This window comes from Corvus hawaiiensis, chromosome 13 (genome assembly GCF_020740725.1).
Source record: "Corvus hawaiiensis isolate bCorHaw1 chromosome 13, bCorHaw1.pri.cur, whole genome shotgun sequence".
NCBI classification, from domain to species: domain Eukaryota; kingdom Metazoa; phylum Chordata; class Aves; order Passeriformes; family Corvidae; genus Corvus; species Corvus hawaiiensis.
Window position 1 is genome coordinate 14809881 of NC_063225.1, and position 19012 is coordinate 14828892.

Sequence of the window (19012 nt, forward strand, 5' to 3'; positions counted from 1 at the left end):
CTGTAGTGACTCCTAGGAGCCTGTTACAACTTAGGCACAGTTAGCTCAGTCTTTTGTTTGCTATAATTTGCAACAGGGACTGGTTTGTCTCCTTCTAACAGGCCCCTTCACCAGAAAACATGGACAGGTATGACAAATCTTCAGGTATCTTTATCTGTACCAGGATCAAGGTATCTTTATGTGTACCAGTAGTTTGACTTTTCAGTCTGCAAAGAGTGTGTTTCAGACCCGTTATAAGGGGAAAAGCTGCTAATGATTTGCTGAATTTCAATGCAGAAGTAAAACTGATGGATTTGGATAAAAAATACACATCTGCACACTAATGGACAAGGCAAAATCCAGCTGCATTTCCTAGTCACAGCTCCTTCCCTTGCTACCTACCCAGTAACCCTTTAAATATTTCTTACTGTTTCAGGTATTTCTGAGACATATTTCCAAAAGAGAAAGGGTTGGTTTTAATACTAAGCATTTCATTACCACCCATACAAATATTCTTCTGCTAGGGAGAATGTTTATCTTGTGTTTTCTGTGTTTGTTCTTGCTAACATACTGCAAAAGGAACCATTAGGTAAGTACTGTTTGCACATGGCATACATGGCCTATCATCACCTCATCATTTATGCCCCTCTCTATCAAAGCAATAAACCAGTTAAAGGCTAGAAAAAGTCATTACTTCTTTACTGCCACATCAATTTAGAAAGAAAAAAAAAAAGCCCTTTAAAAAGTTTGTTAGAAGGAAGTATTGCATTTCACAAAGCTATCATTTGTGATTAAAAAAGGTACAGTGGAGGTGGCTGAAATCAGAGCCAGTGTAAGACACTATAAAGAAATCACAGTACGAGTCAAAACATGCAGTTCAGAGCAGGGCCCAATCACACAGTGGTAGATAGAAGCCAAAGGCACAAATGAATAAACTGATTTGCAAAATACACCTGAAATCAAAGGCAGAAATACAACTCAGACCTCCAAACTGCAAAATTACAACATCAGCTCTGTCTGCAGCTCACCTCCCCATCTCTTTTCCAAGTGCTTAAGTGATCTCTCAACTTTTCTCAATGAAAAATGACAAGCATCTAAGGAGGTGCAGTGCAGTGTCTGACAGGCCCAGCCAACATCCTCTGCAAATTATATTTAACTTCCTTCTCAGAACCTTCCTACCCACCCCTGCTCCCTTAAGGCTTCTGCTCCATATAATCCCTCAGAGCATGTGAAAGAAAGTTCAGGCTTTCCGTAAGGAAATGAATGCTTTTGTCCTCAACAGGGCAGGATTTTTCTGATCAGTCTGACAGTCTGATTTCCATGTGTAAATTCTTCTGAAATCATGCACAGCATTGTGAGTTCTGAGCTGAATGAGAACTGTAATCTTCAAAGCAAATTACTTACCAGATTAAAGTTTTCGGTTCTAAAATGCAAACTTTTAGTATATGTGTGATTACACTGTGCCAGGCTTTTCCTGACCATTCTTTAAGGAGGTTGCACTGCAATCGCCATCTCTATGTACGTGGCTCAAGGACAATAAAGATAGATTTTAAATTTGCTTCTGTATCTGCAATTGGCTCTGTCAGAAACAACAGTATCAAGCCACTATTTCAAACACACAGGAAATTTGCCAGGAATACTTAAGATATCCTGAGGTAAGTCCCTAGCTTCAAATCAGTGTGGCAATTTAATTTTTTTAATGTTATTTCCCTCAGCAGCTTGCTTTGGCTAACTCCTCTGGACCAGGCTTTTTTATTTGTCATGCGTGACTAACTTTAGGCCTCCCAAGCTACAAAAATAGGCTTCTCCAATTTCAGTGGGTTTGGTTCAGGTATTCGCACAGTGCAGAAAAACCAAAAAGAACAAGTGCTCCTCAAAATAAGGCAAAACCCTTCTAGTATACCTGAACAGGTGAGGTACCAATTGCAGCTGATTGATGGCTGTATAACTCGGGCCTCTAAGAACCTTGCTGGTACAGCCCCTGCTCTCACATTTAAGGCCCTATTTGGAGCTAAGCACCTACTTTGAAGCAAAGTCAGACCTTAAACTGTCTCACTTTCTTTTACTTGCAACACCAATTGCCAGTAATATAAAAACATATAAACATAAATATAAGCATAAATATAAACAACTGGGGAAGAGGGGAAGGCACAAGCACAAAGTAAAGCAATATTAGGTCTATTGTAGGAGTAGCATGAACAATTTTGCAGTTTAACACCCCAGTTAGGAACAACTCTCAGAGTTCTTCCTAGTCAGTGCAGTGAGTATTAGCTCTGCATGAATGAAGCTAGAGGGTACCCAAGCAGATCTCTCACATGGTTGCTGTCCCTTAGTAGCTGCATTTTATGGAGGAATATTATGGCCAAATGTGGATTGTCCAGATACAGGACAAAGCATTTTAGCCAAGTGATCAGCACTGACTAGAGCAGTATGGCTCTTGTCTCAAATTCCCGACTTCCTCCCAAATCTGCTGACCAGCCCAAGTCTGGGACAGCTTGGGAGGAGCTCTGCAGGTCATCCTTCAACAGGAAAAATAACACTGGTAGTGTCAGTAAAGTGTGACAGATCCATTTTATGGGAAATCTGCCCTGGCATATTAGGAGGGTGCCAAAATTGCAATTCAAAGATTGATGCCTCAAAACTCAGGAGAAGCAAGGTTGGAGCAGAGGTGTTACAGTAACTCCATCCAAAAGACAGAGCACTCAGCTGCCATTCCTTGGAGGAGGTCAGCCTGTGTTTGTGTGGCATCAGGGCTGCCTGTCTGCTCTGAATCTGCTCGCCCAAGGACAGGACAGAACCGGACAGACCAGCTTAGAAACAGCTGAATGTTTCCTTTGTTAGGAAAGCTGTTTGAAAGGTCTTTCCTATATTTGCCCACTGGCAAACTGTTTCAGGAATGCATAAGACAAATCCCTGAATGAATTGCAGCACAGGTACTAAAACATGTAAATCAGTAATTTAAGCCCAGTGACTGTAATTGTGCAGCCTCATCAAAACACAGGAACTTTCCAATAATATAGACCATCACATTGGCACACACTAACAGATGCTCTAAGCATGAACAAACACTGAGAACTTTCTTTTTTCACTATCACCCAAGAATGCTATGTCTGGTATGCATATACTTGAGTATTTAGTCTTGAGACAAGATTTCTGTTTACCCTCCTACAATACAGACACTTTTAACAGCAGAGTAAGAGACCACCAAATTGAAATTTACTGCAGTGTGTTAAGAGCATATTAAATAAGATTTTAAATGTTTTATTGCACCACTTACCTTAAAGAAACTATTAAACTGTCTACCATGATCTTTTAATGCGAGGTATCTTGAAGTGAAAAATACCTCTTCACTGTGGTACAGCACAATGCCAATCACACACAAATCCTACAGAAAGAAAGGAGAAAAATTAACACTGCTTATTTAGTATTTTCCATAAAAAACTGCACACAGGCTACTTTAATCATCTCTACTTCAATTTTTGGGACTTTACAGCATTTCAAACAGAATATCCAGTATGTGTTACAGGAATAAACTGTACGCACACCATTTTTTGCAACAGGATTTCAACATTACCAAAGTGCTCTGCAGAAAGACTGCGGGATGCAAAATCTTGGTTTGATTCCCAACGAGGCAAATCTGATGTTAAACTTACTTGCCTTTTTAATTCACATTCCTGGTATGTCACTTGTATAACAATAAAGCAAACAACCTTATTTAAAATCTTGTGTTAATAAAATGCATAGAACTGAAACTGGATTACCAATTTCTAATGTACAGTAATATTATTAATACACTCTGCATTTTGTGAGCAATGCAGGGATGATGCTGCTGTGAGTGCTCATACAGTTTGCAGTAAAAACAACCTGAAGAGCAGCGTTGTTTCCTCTACTACAGATGGAAAACCTATCCACAATGAAGTTAAATGCCTTGCCCACAGTCAAGGAGGAAATCTGGGGTTAAACAGCATTCTGAATATAAATTTAACTGATCCTTATTTCTAAGTACTATCATTGCATCATGACTACTGTGAACACACAGAAAACCTACCAGCCCTTGGGAGGATTACCCAAGTACATTTTCATTTGTTTGTAAATGATGTCGAATGTTCAGACATCTGGGAAGTTCTTATTTTAGTAAATTTGTAATCATATATTGGGCACCTAAAATGCACCAGAATTTTCAGGCAGGAAGGAGATCCTTGCAGTAAGGACATACAATATAAATCAGGAGGGCTGGGGGATATTGGCAAGGAAGGAGGAAAAGAGGAAATAAAACACTATTAAAACTGAACCTAAATTCATACATTTCAAAACTTGGTCAACCGCTGTCTGTATCTTTCCATTTACAAGTGGTTACGTGTTGAAATGCAGTGGAGTGAAGAGAAACAAGAGAACATTGCTGTTCACAGATAAAGAGCTCTCAATTTCTGTCAGCCAGCCAGATAATTGAAAACTGCCTAGAATGGGACAGAACTGACAAGAACATAAGAAATGTGCAGTTAGATACGGTACAGATCTGCTCCTAGGAAAATGCAGATTGTTTGCATGTAACTGGACGGATTAGATATTCCCCACCCACTCCTAAAAATCAAAGAACAATAAATTTGGTTTAGGAAATCACAAAATACTTGTAATATCTTCAAAAGAGAATTGACTAATGATTTGATTGTTTAGTTTTTTAAATGGAAGGCATGAAAAGTTGAGTACTTGGGAAAGTATCACAACAAAAGTTCTGTATGTAACAGGTTTGAGTTAGTCCTGAGGAAGAAAGCACTAAGGCTGAGCTAAACTTCATCCTCTCCTGCAGTTTCACAGTTGTCAGTAGATCTAAGAGGTTTTCTCAAACTTATTCACCGTTTTCACTACTTAACATTGTAAAATTGGCTTGTTATAAGATGGGAAGCACTTCTGAAAACAGATTTTTAGTCTAGCTCTCCTGCAACACTTCACACCCGTTTGAGATTTTAGCACGTTCAGTAAAAGCTACATTCCTTTAAACGTTAAGCAAGTCCACACATCCAGCACCACTACCAGGCATTTAGACAGATCCCCTAACACAGGACTAACTAATCCTGAATTGAGAAGGAAACAAATACCTCACTGCCTACAATCTGACTCTTAATTACCAGGCATACTGAGGCAATAGTCGTTCATAACACTTATTGAGGATGGAGAATCTGCCTGTAACATGGATTGTAACCAACTTCGTTTCAAGTTCTTATCATCTTGGGTTTTTTTCCAGAGGTACTCTCTCTCAGATTTTTCACCCCACAATAATCTTTTCATCCAACAACCTTGTATGGAGCGACACAGTCTCAAAAGAACACTGCTACAGGATACAAAAACACCGGAAAAGCAATATGCACCCCACTAATCCCTTCTATAAACTGCACCTCATTTGAAAAACAGAAACGATAATATGGTAGATCTAGTTTTGCAAAGAAACAAGAGAAGGACCCTGAGTGTTTCTGGAGACTGTTCTTAAAAAGAATGCTTAAAGTCCATGCATATGTTTTCAATTTTTTTCAGTTCATTTGTATCTTCATTGTCAATGGCAGGCTGCATTACTAACTTGACTTTCAACTGTATTTCAATGGCTTTTTCAAAACACCTCTTACACAATTCACAGATGCATTTCTTTTGAAGTACCATTTGTAGCACATAGTGTAAAAACTGCTAAATATTGAACTGACTTAAGAGCATATTTTCCAAATTATTTAAGACCTTAGGTGCTTACAGCCTACTGAAAGGCATGTCATTTTGGCAGTGGTGTCTTTGATATGAAAATGTACAAACGTGACAATCATTTTCCCTCCAGAAGATCCAGGGCAAAATGAATACCTGAAATGGCTACACAGTTAACACTGGGATTGAGTAACATGAATTTGGCAGGGAAACTTTCAAAAGCCTGAATGAGGTGTACATGTGCTCGATAAGTCTTCCATTGTAAAAGTCAAACTGCCTTCCCAGAAGGGGCTGAAAAGCGCTGTAGACCTATCTAGCAAAAGACTCCCTAGTAACCCTGCATACAGCAGAATAGATATCAATTTCTCAACTGGAGCAACCCACACTCCTCTACTTCACAGAGTCAGCGAGACTCCACTGCATTAAAATATTTGACATTTCAGCAGTCTTCCCTATTTCACTTCCAAGCTGGATGAAAACAAGATCAATCTGTGAAACTGGGTGGAGGGAAAAAAAAACCAACACAAACACACCCCTCCCAGAAAACCAATCAATCAAACAAACCAACCCACCTGACGGGACGGAATAGAATACAAACCTCTCCAGAACCACAGGATGACCATCAAAGGGAGAGGTGTTTCATTGCATTTAATAAAATGTGCATTGAGTCACAGAAAATGATTAAAGAACCCTGCTTTAGTCTCCTCCCCTTTCACACTGCAGGTGAGTGGTTTTAACACCTTCCAACTGCTGCTGCCAGTCTCAGCAGTTACCCTACCAAGCAATGAGCCAATCATAACCATCCCTTAATTTGGTATTTACTGACATTTACCCAGACTCTTTCTCCCAACATTAGAAAATAAAAATACTAATCTGTAATGGAGATTTCAAAAAGGGGTGGAGATGGATAATGGCAGTAAAAAAAAATAATCTAATAGGCTCATAGGCAATCACAGAAATTTGCTGATAAGGACAAAAAAAGATTTCTCAAAGAGTTAAATGACACAATACACAGAATTATCTGGACAGACACCACAGACACTGTACAGAAAGTTAAGAAAAGAGGAAGAAAGTCCCTCTGGGAAGTCAAAGGTAAGATTTACCCTTTGGCTAATTAACTTCAAGAAACCTCTTCCTACTAAGAGGTTTGAAATTTTGCAGAAGGCCAATGTTATCCTAACCTCTTAATTATCATGGGACCACTCACATGTGGTTTTTCATGTGACTGTACCCTTTGTGTATTGTGAGTGGAGACTATTTCACGTCCATAAATTCCAATGTCATTTTAGCATCAATCTATACTTCTTGTAAGTCCTGTCAATGCACACATCTCCACCTGCATCTATGCATTAACTGTAACAGAAATTCCTGATTGTGTGTGTGTGTACAGTACCTACTTCAATAATCCAAGACCCTCTATTTTAACTCTCAACAGGAATGTGAGATTTATCATATAGAAACATATGCTAACTCAACCAAGTTCTGAAGTCCTCTGAGCTTTTAGCCTCTTTTACCTTGGTGACTTACATATATATGGAGCCAACTTCAATTTCCTTCAGTATTTATCCTTTTGGTCAGATTATGTATCTTGCCAGCTACTGACAAGGGCAACTTGAAGTAGCTATGAAAGTTGAGCATTGTTCCAAAGTCATGTTTCCACTGATATGAAAAGTTCTCGTTTTGTAATATTGGGGGGGAAGGGGAGAGAAGGGGCTGGAAATCATAAATAAAGAATATCTAGAAATACTTTAAATAAAATATTACACCCTTTAAGACTGCCTTTGAATCTGTTGCCTTGCACATTGGTAAAGTACAGTGTATCTGTTAGTTTAGTTGTTCAAATCTATTAAATCATGTTCAGTGCAAGTCCTTTGGATTGCATCCAAAATTCACTACATTCACAAGACTTTGATAAAGCACTCACAGTGTGCCAGGTTTATCTAGCTACATAATTTGTGCATACATCCAACAGCTTGAACTGCAGCTGTTGACACCTACCACCAGAGTTTTAATCTCTTCAAATATTAATTAACTACATTAAAACATACACTTGTCTCTGAAAGCTGCATAACAGAAATCTAGCATTAGATCTGATGAAAAGTTCTGATACTTATATGGAGCAAACATTTTATTAAAACAAAAATGGCAAGTTACTCCACCTAACCCTGCAGGTACCTTTCTTTTTTATTTTAAATGCTTTGAGAACTTTCAGGTTCTCCTTCTGGGTGTGCCCAGCACTACTCCAGTCCAAGAAAGCTCAGTGTCTGTCTCCAATGTAAGCTTGATCAAGATCCAGTTTTAATTTCTTTGCCTGAAATCTCACACGCAGAGAGTCCAGTAAGCGTGCTTCACAAACAACAACATACCTCGAGCCATGCCCAAGCCTCTCATTGACAAACGTAACCAATTGTGTTCTAGGCGCAGCCTCTGGAGCCGCGGCTTTGGCTCGGCGCTCGGTGAGTCACGCCAAGGCCGGGCGGGCCGGGCGGGAGGGGAGAGCGGCACTCCCGGTGCCTCGGGCCGCGCCTCGCCCCAGCAGCGCCCGCGCCGGGGAACGGAGCCGCCGCTCGGGAGCCTGGGCTCCTACACAGGGGCACCCAACGCCCGGAATAAATCATGGGGAGGCTGAGAGCCATCCTGGAGTACTCAGGAATTTCGGTCCCGTTTCTAGAGCGTTAATTCAGAAAATGTTTCACTTCTCAGCAAACAATTTCAGCTCATTTGTCTGGATTTCAGTGGAAGAACTGTGTAACCTGGTTATTTGGCATCCAATCCTATAACATTTAACTGTTCTCTGAAAATCTAGGAGGCAAAGGTGGTGGACTCCAACAGTGACCATACACAAGATTTCTCAAAATATCCATTCACAAAATGCAAATTTTAGCTTTTAAATACATTGTTATGCTGGAGGGTGCCACAATTCAAACAATTTGCTTCCATCTTTGTTGAAGAATATATAATTTAAGATCAAACAAGGGTTGTGACATTAATCTTGCAAGTAAAGGGGAGAAGCATGAAAGTGCTTGCTTATAGGTCATGAGCTGCAGTCATATTTGAGTAGTAGAACTTGTTTCTTTTAATTTTTCTTAATCTTGTTCACAACACTAATTATATATTCACTGAATGTGCACTAATAATAAAAGTATCTTAAAAGTGAAAGGATTGCAATAATGAGCCTGGTCTAAAATTTACTAAACTCAGTAATTGGCTTAAATATGGATTTAAGACCATAGGTCTGATAACCACTTAAAGTATATTGTTGTGGTATGATATATGACCTATAGTTAGCTGATTGACACCCAGTTCAATTGCAAAGAAAACACGCTGGAATAGCAGTGTTTAACTGATTAGTAATTCTGACATTATTTACAATCACCAAATTCTGAAAAGGTAGTTTATGTGGAGTTCAGATTTACCAAACTTTAAGAGTCCAGAAAACACAAAATTGAGTGTCAGAACAACTGAAATAATTGTTCTTTTTTAGGTCTTTGAAATAATAACCCAAAAGAATGATACTTTCTCAAGATTCAGGCTGCACCAAAATTGCCATTGTTAGTCTGATTTTATCCCCTTTTTTACCTTTGGAAAGTATTAGATAATTCTCACAAAAGCTTACTGCATTTAAAGTTCTCATGTGCAGTTTCCAGGCAGAAGACAATTATGTAAAACATAAAATGAATCACAAAAATGAGATCATATCACTCTCCAAATTGACAGAGATTTTTGGGATGTAACTGTGTGGAAACAATTCCAAACCTATCTTAAGTTCATTTCAAGATTTCAGAGTGATAGGCTATGCAATTTTGGCCAAATCCCTGGTATGAGTTTTAAAACTGTGCTTACCAACCACACGGTGGTTGGTTTTTTTACCTTTCCTTCTCTGTCTGAAGAGATACTGTAGGAATCTTGATACCAGCTTCTCACCATTCACTGATTTAAGGAATTCCAACTGTTGTCATAGCTGTTCTGTATAACTAGTGCAGAACAAACTGGAAAGACCTTATACAGGACAAGTGTGCAGAGACTGAGCAGTTCTGTTCCCATATAAAAGACCTTACTCAATGTTCAACTGGTATATTCTACTTGTGTTGTGTAAATGTGGCTGAATATTCCCTTTGCCCACAGATCCACTGACAGGCATTGCATACACATAACCATTAAGAGCTCCCTGTTCCACACTAAACCACCCCAGAGAATTTAAAGATTCTAGCAGTTTCAGCATTTGAAAACCTCATGAAAGGTGCTTATCACAGCTCTACATATTGGAAACCATCACCTCTTCTAACAAGACACACTCAGTATATTTTAGTAAATTTTCTTTTTCTTGTAAAGAACTTTTTTGCTACAATCTGAGTCTTCTAAACCAAGAAGGGACTGAACATGTAAGAGGAAGGGGGAGATTACATGTTAAAGATCCTTTTCATGAAACAATGTTTCTTAAGCAACCATTCCATAATCCTGATCAACATTTATCTGATTACTGATATAGAAAGATATGAAAAAAACCTCAAACATTTAATAGCCTAAAAAGTCAGGTAGAAATACCTGAAATCTCTATAAGCATTGATACAAAATAGGTGAAGCCCTCATTGCTATGACAAGCAAGAGTAACAAATCTGTGTGAATACTGCTAGGATTAAACATCATCTGTCTTGCCTACAAAATGAGCAGTAACAGCACAAATTTGTTTTCAACAAGTTCCTGTTCTAAATATTTTTCTACCAAGTGTAAGTAGGTAGAGTGGTGTTTTAGATTTGGTTCATGTACTGTTTTGAGACCCACTCCGTTTTGTGGAAACTCAGGTAGAACTTGTTGCTGTGACTGGGAGTTAGAATGCCCTGGATGGAAATAACTGAGAGAAGGATCATATATGAAATGTCAGTCTGCAAGTCTAATTATTTAGTAGAAGTCTTAATTATACTGATATTGCAAGGCATATAATTGCATTTTGGAACAACTAGGAATAAGGGAAATTTCTTAGAGCCTCTGTTAGCCATACTGACTTCTCTACCTGTAAATATGTCAAAGAAAATTAACTTTTCTTATGCTCTTTTCAGGACTTGGCTAATGAAGGCCATTTTCAGAATCAAAGAAAAGCTTCTTTCTCCCCTTCTTAGTCTGTGTCTTCAAAACACAGGCTCCCAACAGCATTTAACTAGTGGTTCTGAGGACCTACTGTCTTTTGCATGAAAACCAAGAACCCACCAGCCTCACTCAGAGAGTTATAACACACCCTGTTTGAAAAGGTCATAGAAGACAAATATTACAACAAAACTAATTGAAGGCACATGTACAAGGAAAGTAAAACACAACATATTTCAGGAATATAATCAGCTGTTTCTTAGTAATACAGCTGGGAGACACCCCTCTCATTATGTAAAAATCATGTATATTACATAATTATTGTGAAGTTAGAAGATACCTTCCTTTTGCAAAGAGGAAACATGATTTTTCAGCCATTTGTTTAATAAGAATGTCAGTCTGGCAGACAGAAGTCTTCTTTTTTCATTTTTTTAAACTGCTTTCCATGAGAATGGTGTTCAATAAACATTGTAAATACATGCCTAAGCATCAATATCTTCCACATAGTAAAAGAAAGGAAAAAATATAGGAAGCTCTGCCCCAGAGAATATTTTTTATAGTATTAGGCAACAATCAGCATCATATATAGGTGAAGAACAAGCATTCCTGTTGCTAATGTATCCTCTGAAAGAATTATTTCATTTACTGGTAAATAGATGTGTGTGTCATTAGCCTACCACAACTAACTCTGCATGGCTCCAACACAAATAGAAAAACTGATGTAAACTTCCCTTTCCAAAAATTAGAGCTGATTCACAGTAACAGGATAGTAAAAGGAGTCAGCAATTGCTCTGTGAACTCAAAGAAACATCTCTAACAATATAAAAATCCTGAACTTCATAACTGTCATTTCCTAAGGAAGAAATTAAACAGTAGAGGAAAGCTTAAATATATCACAGTACTCATAAAAAATTCTTTAAAATTAAAAAAAAAATTGTCCCCATCAAGCTATTACCTGAACACATACAATCTCAAAATAATAACTTTTACAAAGTTCCTTCTGTTCTATTGACATGATTTCTGAGGTGTTGGGGTACCAGTGTCAGAACACAACATGGAGGACAGTATGTGATGTGGACTTGAAATCTTCTCTTGCTTATTCAGAAATAAAATATTTTCTTTGGGTATCAGTGGGAATCATCTCTCTGCATAAGTAATACCTCCAAATAACAATGCTTTTTGGGAATATTCCCACATTATCCAGAGCAGACAAGTGATAAAATTGTTTCAGTACGGGATGCTGCAAAAGTCAAACCAAACCACTTTTAAACCTGTTAGCCAACCTCTAATGGCTAAGCTAAGCCTTCTTAGTCCTTGAAAGAGATCACTTTGCACCAGAGAAAACATAGACTTAATCAAGATTGACTAGGTATTTCTCTTCTGGGTAGCTATTCATATCCACTATCATCAGAGATGTTAAATTTTCTAAAGTTAAACTCTGTGCAGAGGAACAGTTACTAACTGGAACATGTATCTATAAATACAACACAGGCATCTGCCGAAATTAGCATTAATATCCTTGTGATTCAATTTTCAACTTCAGCTACAGTGACTCCAAGGGCTTCTGTAGCATTATTCTCGGTGTACTAAACTACACATGGGATAAAAACAATTTCTGGGGAACTTCAGAGATTTCTCTGCCTATTATATATCTCTCTGCTTAGGGTTAGGCATTGTAAAGAAAGGCTGGCATTCCCTCAAGACTGAATGAGTCTTTGACACAGAAGAGCAATTAGGGGGAAGAAAACCCAAACAATCCCAACCCAAACCTATTTGTTAGTACAGGTAAAAGCAAGGCAATTCGGTGTCGGTTTATTAGTCCATATACTTAGAAATAAAATACATTTATAAATGGATATGCCAGGCCACAACCCAACAAGTCTCTCTCCCCTGCAGTCTGGCAGCAAAAGAACAGTATCTTGGTAGTCCAAGGACTATCCCCAGTGTTTCAGTGCAGGGCTGCACTGCAAACCACTGGCTCCTGTAGTTTCTCGAATGGAGATTAAGGTGGGCACACATCCCAAAATAACTCATCAAATCCTTTTCTACACAAGTTTTCAAGGACAAGTGTTTTAACATACATTTCAATACTGCCAAAGCTGGAAGGAAAAACACCACAGGTACCCACTGACGCACATTTTGTACTAACAAATGTCCAAGAAAAAGTGACCAAGCCTCTAGTAACAGACTCTAAACATTAGGAAAGTCCTCTTCCCTTCAGTCATTTTCTGCAGTCAGCAAACTGCTTTATTTTGGCAAAAAGAAGAGATTTCTTTTCCATCATGCAATTCCTACGTGACTTGGGCTTCACTTCAGTCAGTGACCAGCACTGCTCAGGTGACAGCAGTGTTGCAACCCAGTTGTCATGGAAAAGCTGAGCAACAGCTTGAAGGTGCTGTACTGTACTGGGGCATGGAGGGGAGAGGTGCACCATCTTAAACAGTCAAACGACTCCTTATCCTCTAGCACTTGGGATAATTTGGGCTAATTAAGCACTTCCTAAGTAGTTTCAGTACATGAGAGCAAAACAAGGCTTCAACTGACCAGAGGCCAGACACAAGGATGTAGAACTTCTCAGGTACCCGTGTGGGAATATATTTTAGGAACCACTGAAAAATAAGTGACACATGTCCAAAATAAACAGTGCTGAGATTGTGATGGCATTCTGGTAACTGCTGAACGTGCCTTTGCTCAATAAAGCATAAAAATATCAATTATTCATCTGTTCTGAAGGAAATGTCATATACCTAATAGCAAGACTTATATGCTTTATTGTTTAAGAGGAAGTACAGAAAACTGTTAGATCACGGACAGAAAAACAGCTCACTATGTAGCTTACACATCTTCATTGTGCATTTCAGAGTCTAGGCTCCTGAAACATCTTGAAATGAATGAGTTGTGCAAGATTGCTTAAATTACTTTGTTATCAAATAATACTGTAAGAATTATGAGATTCTAATTTATTTCTCATTAAAATTCTCTCTGATGTGAGGCTCCCCACATACTGGTATGGAAATGCAACAATGGAATTTGAAGATTTATTGTTTTCTTTTACGTTTCTACATAATGATGAATAATAGGTCTAATGAGAGGTCTTGCAAGAGCACTGTGAAATGAAGTATTTTTTTCATAATTTTGAAATAGAATACCAGGGAACTTCAACCCAACATGGAACAAACTATCTGACAGCCAGCTGGAAGAATGGCAGTAAGTTATCTTGTACATCTTTTGCAAATACTAAATTCTGCATGCAAGTAAATACAGGGATAACTCAGAGAACATACTGAAAACCTGTTTCACAATGTTCTATTTAGCTTTCATCCACAGTAAAATTTAGATGAGGTCTCCAGCACAACAACACAGACATTAAATATGTTTATCTGCTGAGCTTGATATATATAGAATCTTACAAATAGTTCAATTCCAAAACTAGACTGGCAACCAAGATAGTAGCATCAGGTGCCAGTTGTGCTGCCAAGCCTTTACCATTTAAAGGGGTACATTTGCAGACGTGCATCTCTTTTCTATGGGAAGAAGATGTTAATGGAGAAAAAAGGGAAAACACTAAGTTACTAAGTTTTTATTAGTGAAGATGACAAACAACGCTATCATTGTGTCTTTTCAAGAAAGAGAAATTAAGATTCAGCATGATTAGTGACAGCAGAAGAAATGTAAAATCCCTATGTTCAGAAATCCAGAAACTATTTACATTCACAATTCTACTCCCCAGACTGATGCCACTGAATATAACTTTCCTGAAGTCCTTATTTGGTTCAGGTTCCAGAAATATCCTAATTCTTATATCAATCATACCTCCATGTGGTGAACCCTTCACCCTCCTGCATTTTAAAACTGAACTGCAAGATCCTTTAAGTGTTGGGAGAGGGAGCTGTTTATTCTTATCCTGTCAGCTTGAAAGGGATTTTAGACATCCTACAAATCTTGTCTTGCTGCTATGCCTCATGTGCTCTGGTGGTCTAGATGACAGTTAGTATTTCAGTCCATTTAATGTAAACTGCATGAACTGTTACACTCCTACAGGAGATACCATTCCTTGACACAAAAACACAAAGATAGCCCAAGATTCCTTGAATGTATGATTATCATTCACTGAGCAGGGAAGTTGAAACCTTTCACCAGCTGCAGATTAAAATCTCCCTATGAGGAAATTTATGGTTTGGAAGATGCCATCCAGTGGCCTGTGAAGAATGAATTTATGGTTGACAGATAAAAGATCCTAACCTTGCAGAATCACCAACTGCCCTTGTCACCCTTGCTAATAGCATTATGCAAAAAACCTAAACAAGTCAGGAAGATGCCTATCTGACTTCCAGTCATCCTTTCCAGGTCAGGTTCTAGTCTTGAGTTTTTCTCAGCCTATAAGTAATCTCAATACTCCTTCCAACAGAGGTTTGCTTGACAGTAGGAGTAAGACATGATTGTAGTCTGACTTTGAAAGAGCTGAATCAACTTTGCTACTTGAAAAGTCATTCGCCAGAGCTAATGCACACAAGCACCCACTCTTATATCTGCAAAAGCCAGAAGGGTTGAAGAGACAAAACTGTAAGAAATACCATACTTCCCTGTAATTCCTGCATGGGCTTGCAAAGAAAGTAGGTTAAAGAAAACCCCTTTTTAACAAAACAGTGGAAACCAGCAGCACAGTTAGTCACAGCATAGTAAAGAGGTGACTCTATCCTGCCTCCCCATTTAGTCATACACTACTTTATTCAGAATAAGGTAGCCCCAACATGCTTGCAACACAGCAGTTACAGCAAAATTATTATACTTCGTTTTGTGAGACCCTGCACCTCACAGCTTAATGACATACCTGGATTAGGAGGATACCTAGAGTGGGAAGTGTGACTACCATGATACAGGTCTATCCACTGACAGCATATACAGCCTTTTGGCTGTACATTTCAGAATAAGCTATTATTTTCTGTCTATATATAAGAAAAGTTTTAACACATAAGCATCTTTGCTCACTATCTCTGTTAATCAGATGTAGCTTAGAAACTGTACTTCATAGAGGTAGTTTCAGAGTTGGCAGCTGTGCAAGTCACAATGAAGTCACTTCTCCCTTCTGACTACAATAATAGCCAAATCTAATTCAGTGTATCAAAGTCATCTACAATCCAGAAATCTCTGCCACCATTATACCATGTTTAGGGAATTTTGTAACCATTCCTGCTCAAGAAAACCTATTCAAGTGGCTGGGACTTGGCCTAAGGAAAGTGAAAAGGGCCCTTACTGCATCAGGTAAAAAGAAATCAAAGGTCATTTCTTGGCAGTAGAGCCTGAACTTATTTGTGCTTGAGGGCAGGTTATCACAGCACACTGACTCTCACCTGACGTCACTTAATGCTTCAGGCAAAATACTCATGTATCTGCAAACTGAAAAATGAGGACTTAAAATGTGAATGTGAAACTGCTTGAATCTGCAAGACAACAGGAACAGCCTATTACAAAATGCTGGCAAAGGAAACCAAGTAACTCCTCCAACATTGTGAACTTCTTTTGCTGCTTTATATAACCTGTATGCCAGAGGTGATAGAGTGACCTTTAAAAAAGGGGTGACCAAATTTCATATGTTGTCTTTTGGATTTGGGTTTTTTTAAATCAGAGTCTACTGCTGTTGCACAAACTGCTTAAAGGCAGACAGTCTTACATGCTGACTTAGTCTTCTACTTGAGTACTCACTCTTGGAGATAGGTGAAGACTTGCTGAAAGGAATGCAACTCGAACGGAATCACTCTGGGTACTTCACACTCTGCTCCCTGCTCTAACATAATATCTGTATGGTCTGAGGAAACAGGCATTTTGCAAAGCCCAGAGTTTTGAAAAGCCCTTCTAACATAACTAAGAAAACAGCAAAACAAAAAGCAGAAACAAACCCCACCTTTCTGAATCTTCAAATGCCAGGAAGATACATTTGGATACAGTTTCTCCCCCTCTTCCCATTTCAAAGCAGTAGAAACAATCACAACTAAATCACAAGCACTATGGTTCAAAATAAATCAGAAAATGACAGTTTCTGTCCAATTTTAACAGTATGAAAGCAGCAAAGATTTTTTAGCCCTTTCATGCCCTCATGATTCAAAACTGCATAAGGATGTTTTTCTTGTTTAAAATAATTCTTAATTATTCTTATATAAAATTTAAACATGCTCACAACTATCATTCTGCATTCAGCCATGGCGTGATGAAATTGTCCAGCAACAAATACAGGCAGAAGGCACAGCTTTATTGACAACTGATTAATTACAGCAGCATTGTGAGTGCCTATGTAATAAATCTGAACCTGATCCTGCAAAACTGTAAACATTACTATGGGAAGAAACAAAAGTACTGCAATTGCCTTAATCTGAGCAAATCTCTGAACTGGAGGGGGGAAGTAAGAAAGAAAGGAAAAAAGAGACAATCTTTTTGGTGTGCAATATGTATTAATGAGTACAAGCAATGCCTGAAGAAGGAGTATAAGAAATTACATTTTTAATGGCTGCTTATCACTACAAAAAAATCAAAGCTGACATCCTGCTTTAACCCCTGTGTTGCAACACATGAACAGTATTTCCTGGGCCAACAAAACTGAACAATACTAACAGTTAATGGTTAACCCACTCTATTCTTTTAAATCCTTATTCTTATGCTGGTTTAGTAAAGTGCTTCAATTCCACATAGAGACCCTGAAAATCTACAAGGAGATTTGCCCACTATTTCCCACTCACTTCCCCAGTGAATGCAGCTCCACAGAACTACAAGAAAATGAGACAGAGTTTTTATTTCTGCCAGATTAAGTAATTGCATCCATTCCATACAATTTATCACTCTTTTGGGCAGCTTGTGTCATGGGATGACATTTTATTGTAATTATGCGGGGTGGGATTGGACAGGCTCTTGCTTCTCTTTGCCAATCCAATAAGCAAAAATATATTTTTTTTTACTTTCGTAGAAACTACATGCTTTAGACAAAAATAACCAAAAATACAAGTATAATAAACAAGCAACTAATGGTTTGATGTCACCAAGTCAGGACTACAGCAATCACCTTTACTGTGGAAAAAAAATCCAGAACATCTGAACACTTTCCAAGTCAACATTTACTCTCAAATTAGTGTCAATAGTTTTGCTGAATTTGCCATTTAGAGATAGGTTTGTCCTTCCATGCACTTCTCTGCAGCTAATCCAAAGGGAGTATCAGGGGAATCCGCTTGATTCAGGATTACAGATTTTAGTCATACAATATTCAAGCATCCAAGTGACGTTTTTGTCCTGGGGGATTACTATCCATGCTCACATATATCCAAGTGCTGATCCAGCAAGGCCAAACACAACAGATGTTTTTCACCAAGAAGCAGTTTTCATGAAGAAGGGCTTTTAAAAAGGGCTTCTTTATCCATCCTTTTCCCAAAACCAGAGCAAAAAAAACCACATTCCAACTTGGATATCATGACTCACATAGAAGGCAACAATCAGGAAACCACAGTACTTCTATCAGCATTAGAGACAGTATCCTCGGGCTCCCAACAAACACTTCACTTTGGGAAGCCTTCTTCTCTTGTTCTCTTATCTCACCAGATCATGCAGTCCCAAAGGACAGACCTTGCCCCACCTCTTGGGCAAGCCTGGTCCAAGGTGTCACATCAGCCCTGCTTGTTCATCGACAAACTAGGAGAGCCTGCTCACTACCAGGTTTCTCTGCTAAACTTCATTTTGATGCAAGAAGAGGTCAATACAACCCAGTCAAAGATAAAGTTCAGAAGTTGAAAGTTCAGAAGTTGGAACTTCTGTTGTCACAGCAGTTATCTCTTGAATTTAAAAAAAAGGACTATTCTTTTATTAATGTTAGTATTTTAAGAAGCTTGGGTTTAGGAAAAAAGCACAAATAAGCAAAGTTAAATTTAAAAATTACATTCAAAACAGGGAAGTTTTCTGTATTTCTCTCTACACTTAATCACATATGGCTATATATAACTCATGAATTTATAGCAGTCTTATAGGAAGGGGAACAAAGGATCACAGTTATAAACAAGCAGCTCCTCTGCAAAGGGATGAATTTTATCTACCAAGTCCTGTAAATTTTTTTTTGGTACCCAGACAGTCTTCCAAAGGCTCCAGTTCCTGACCAACTATACAACAAGTATAACTTGTTGAGTTAAAGAACAAGTTATTCTCATACTGTCAAAGAAAACACTGGAAACTCATGGTTGAAACCAGTGGTCTTGTTTTCCAATGACAAGAGCACATCATGTGGGAGTGGCCT

General features: G+C 38.4%; 1 protein-coding gene across 2 annotated transcripts in view; it reads right to left on the reverse strand.

Annotated features, from left to right (window-relative positions):
• The window catches only part of THSD4 (thrombospondin type 1 domain containing 4), a 260490-nt gene that overhangs the window by 237024 nt on the left and 4454 nt on the right, over positions 1-19012 (reverse strand). For both annotated transcript variants that reach the window (XM_048317821.1, XM_048317822.1), the window contains exon 2: positions 3257-3364. In XM_048317821.1, the coding sequence (XP_048173778.1) occupies positions 3257-3285 (29 nt within the window). In that variant the 5' untranslated portion in view covers positions 3286-3364. The remainder of the gene's footprint in view (positions 1-3256; positions 3365-19012) is intronic.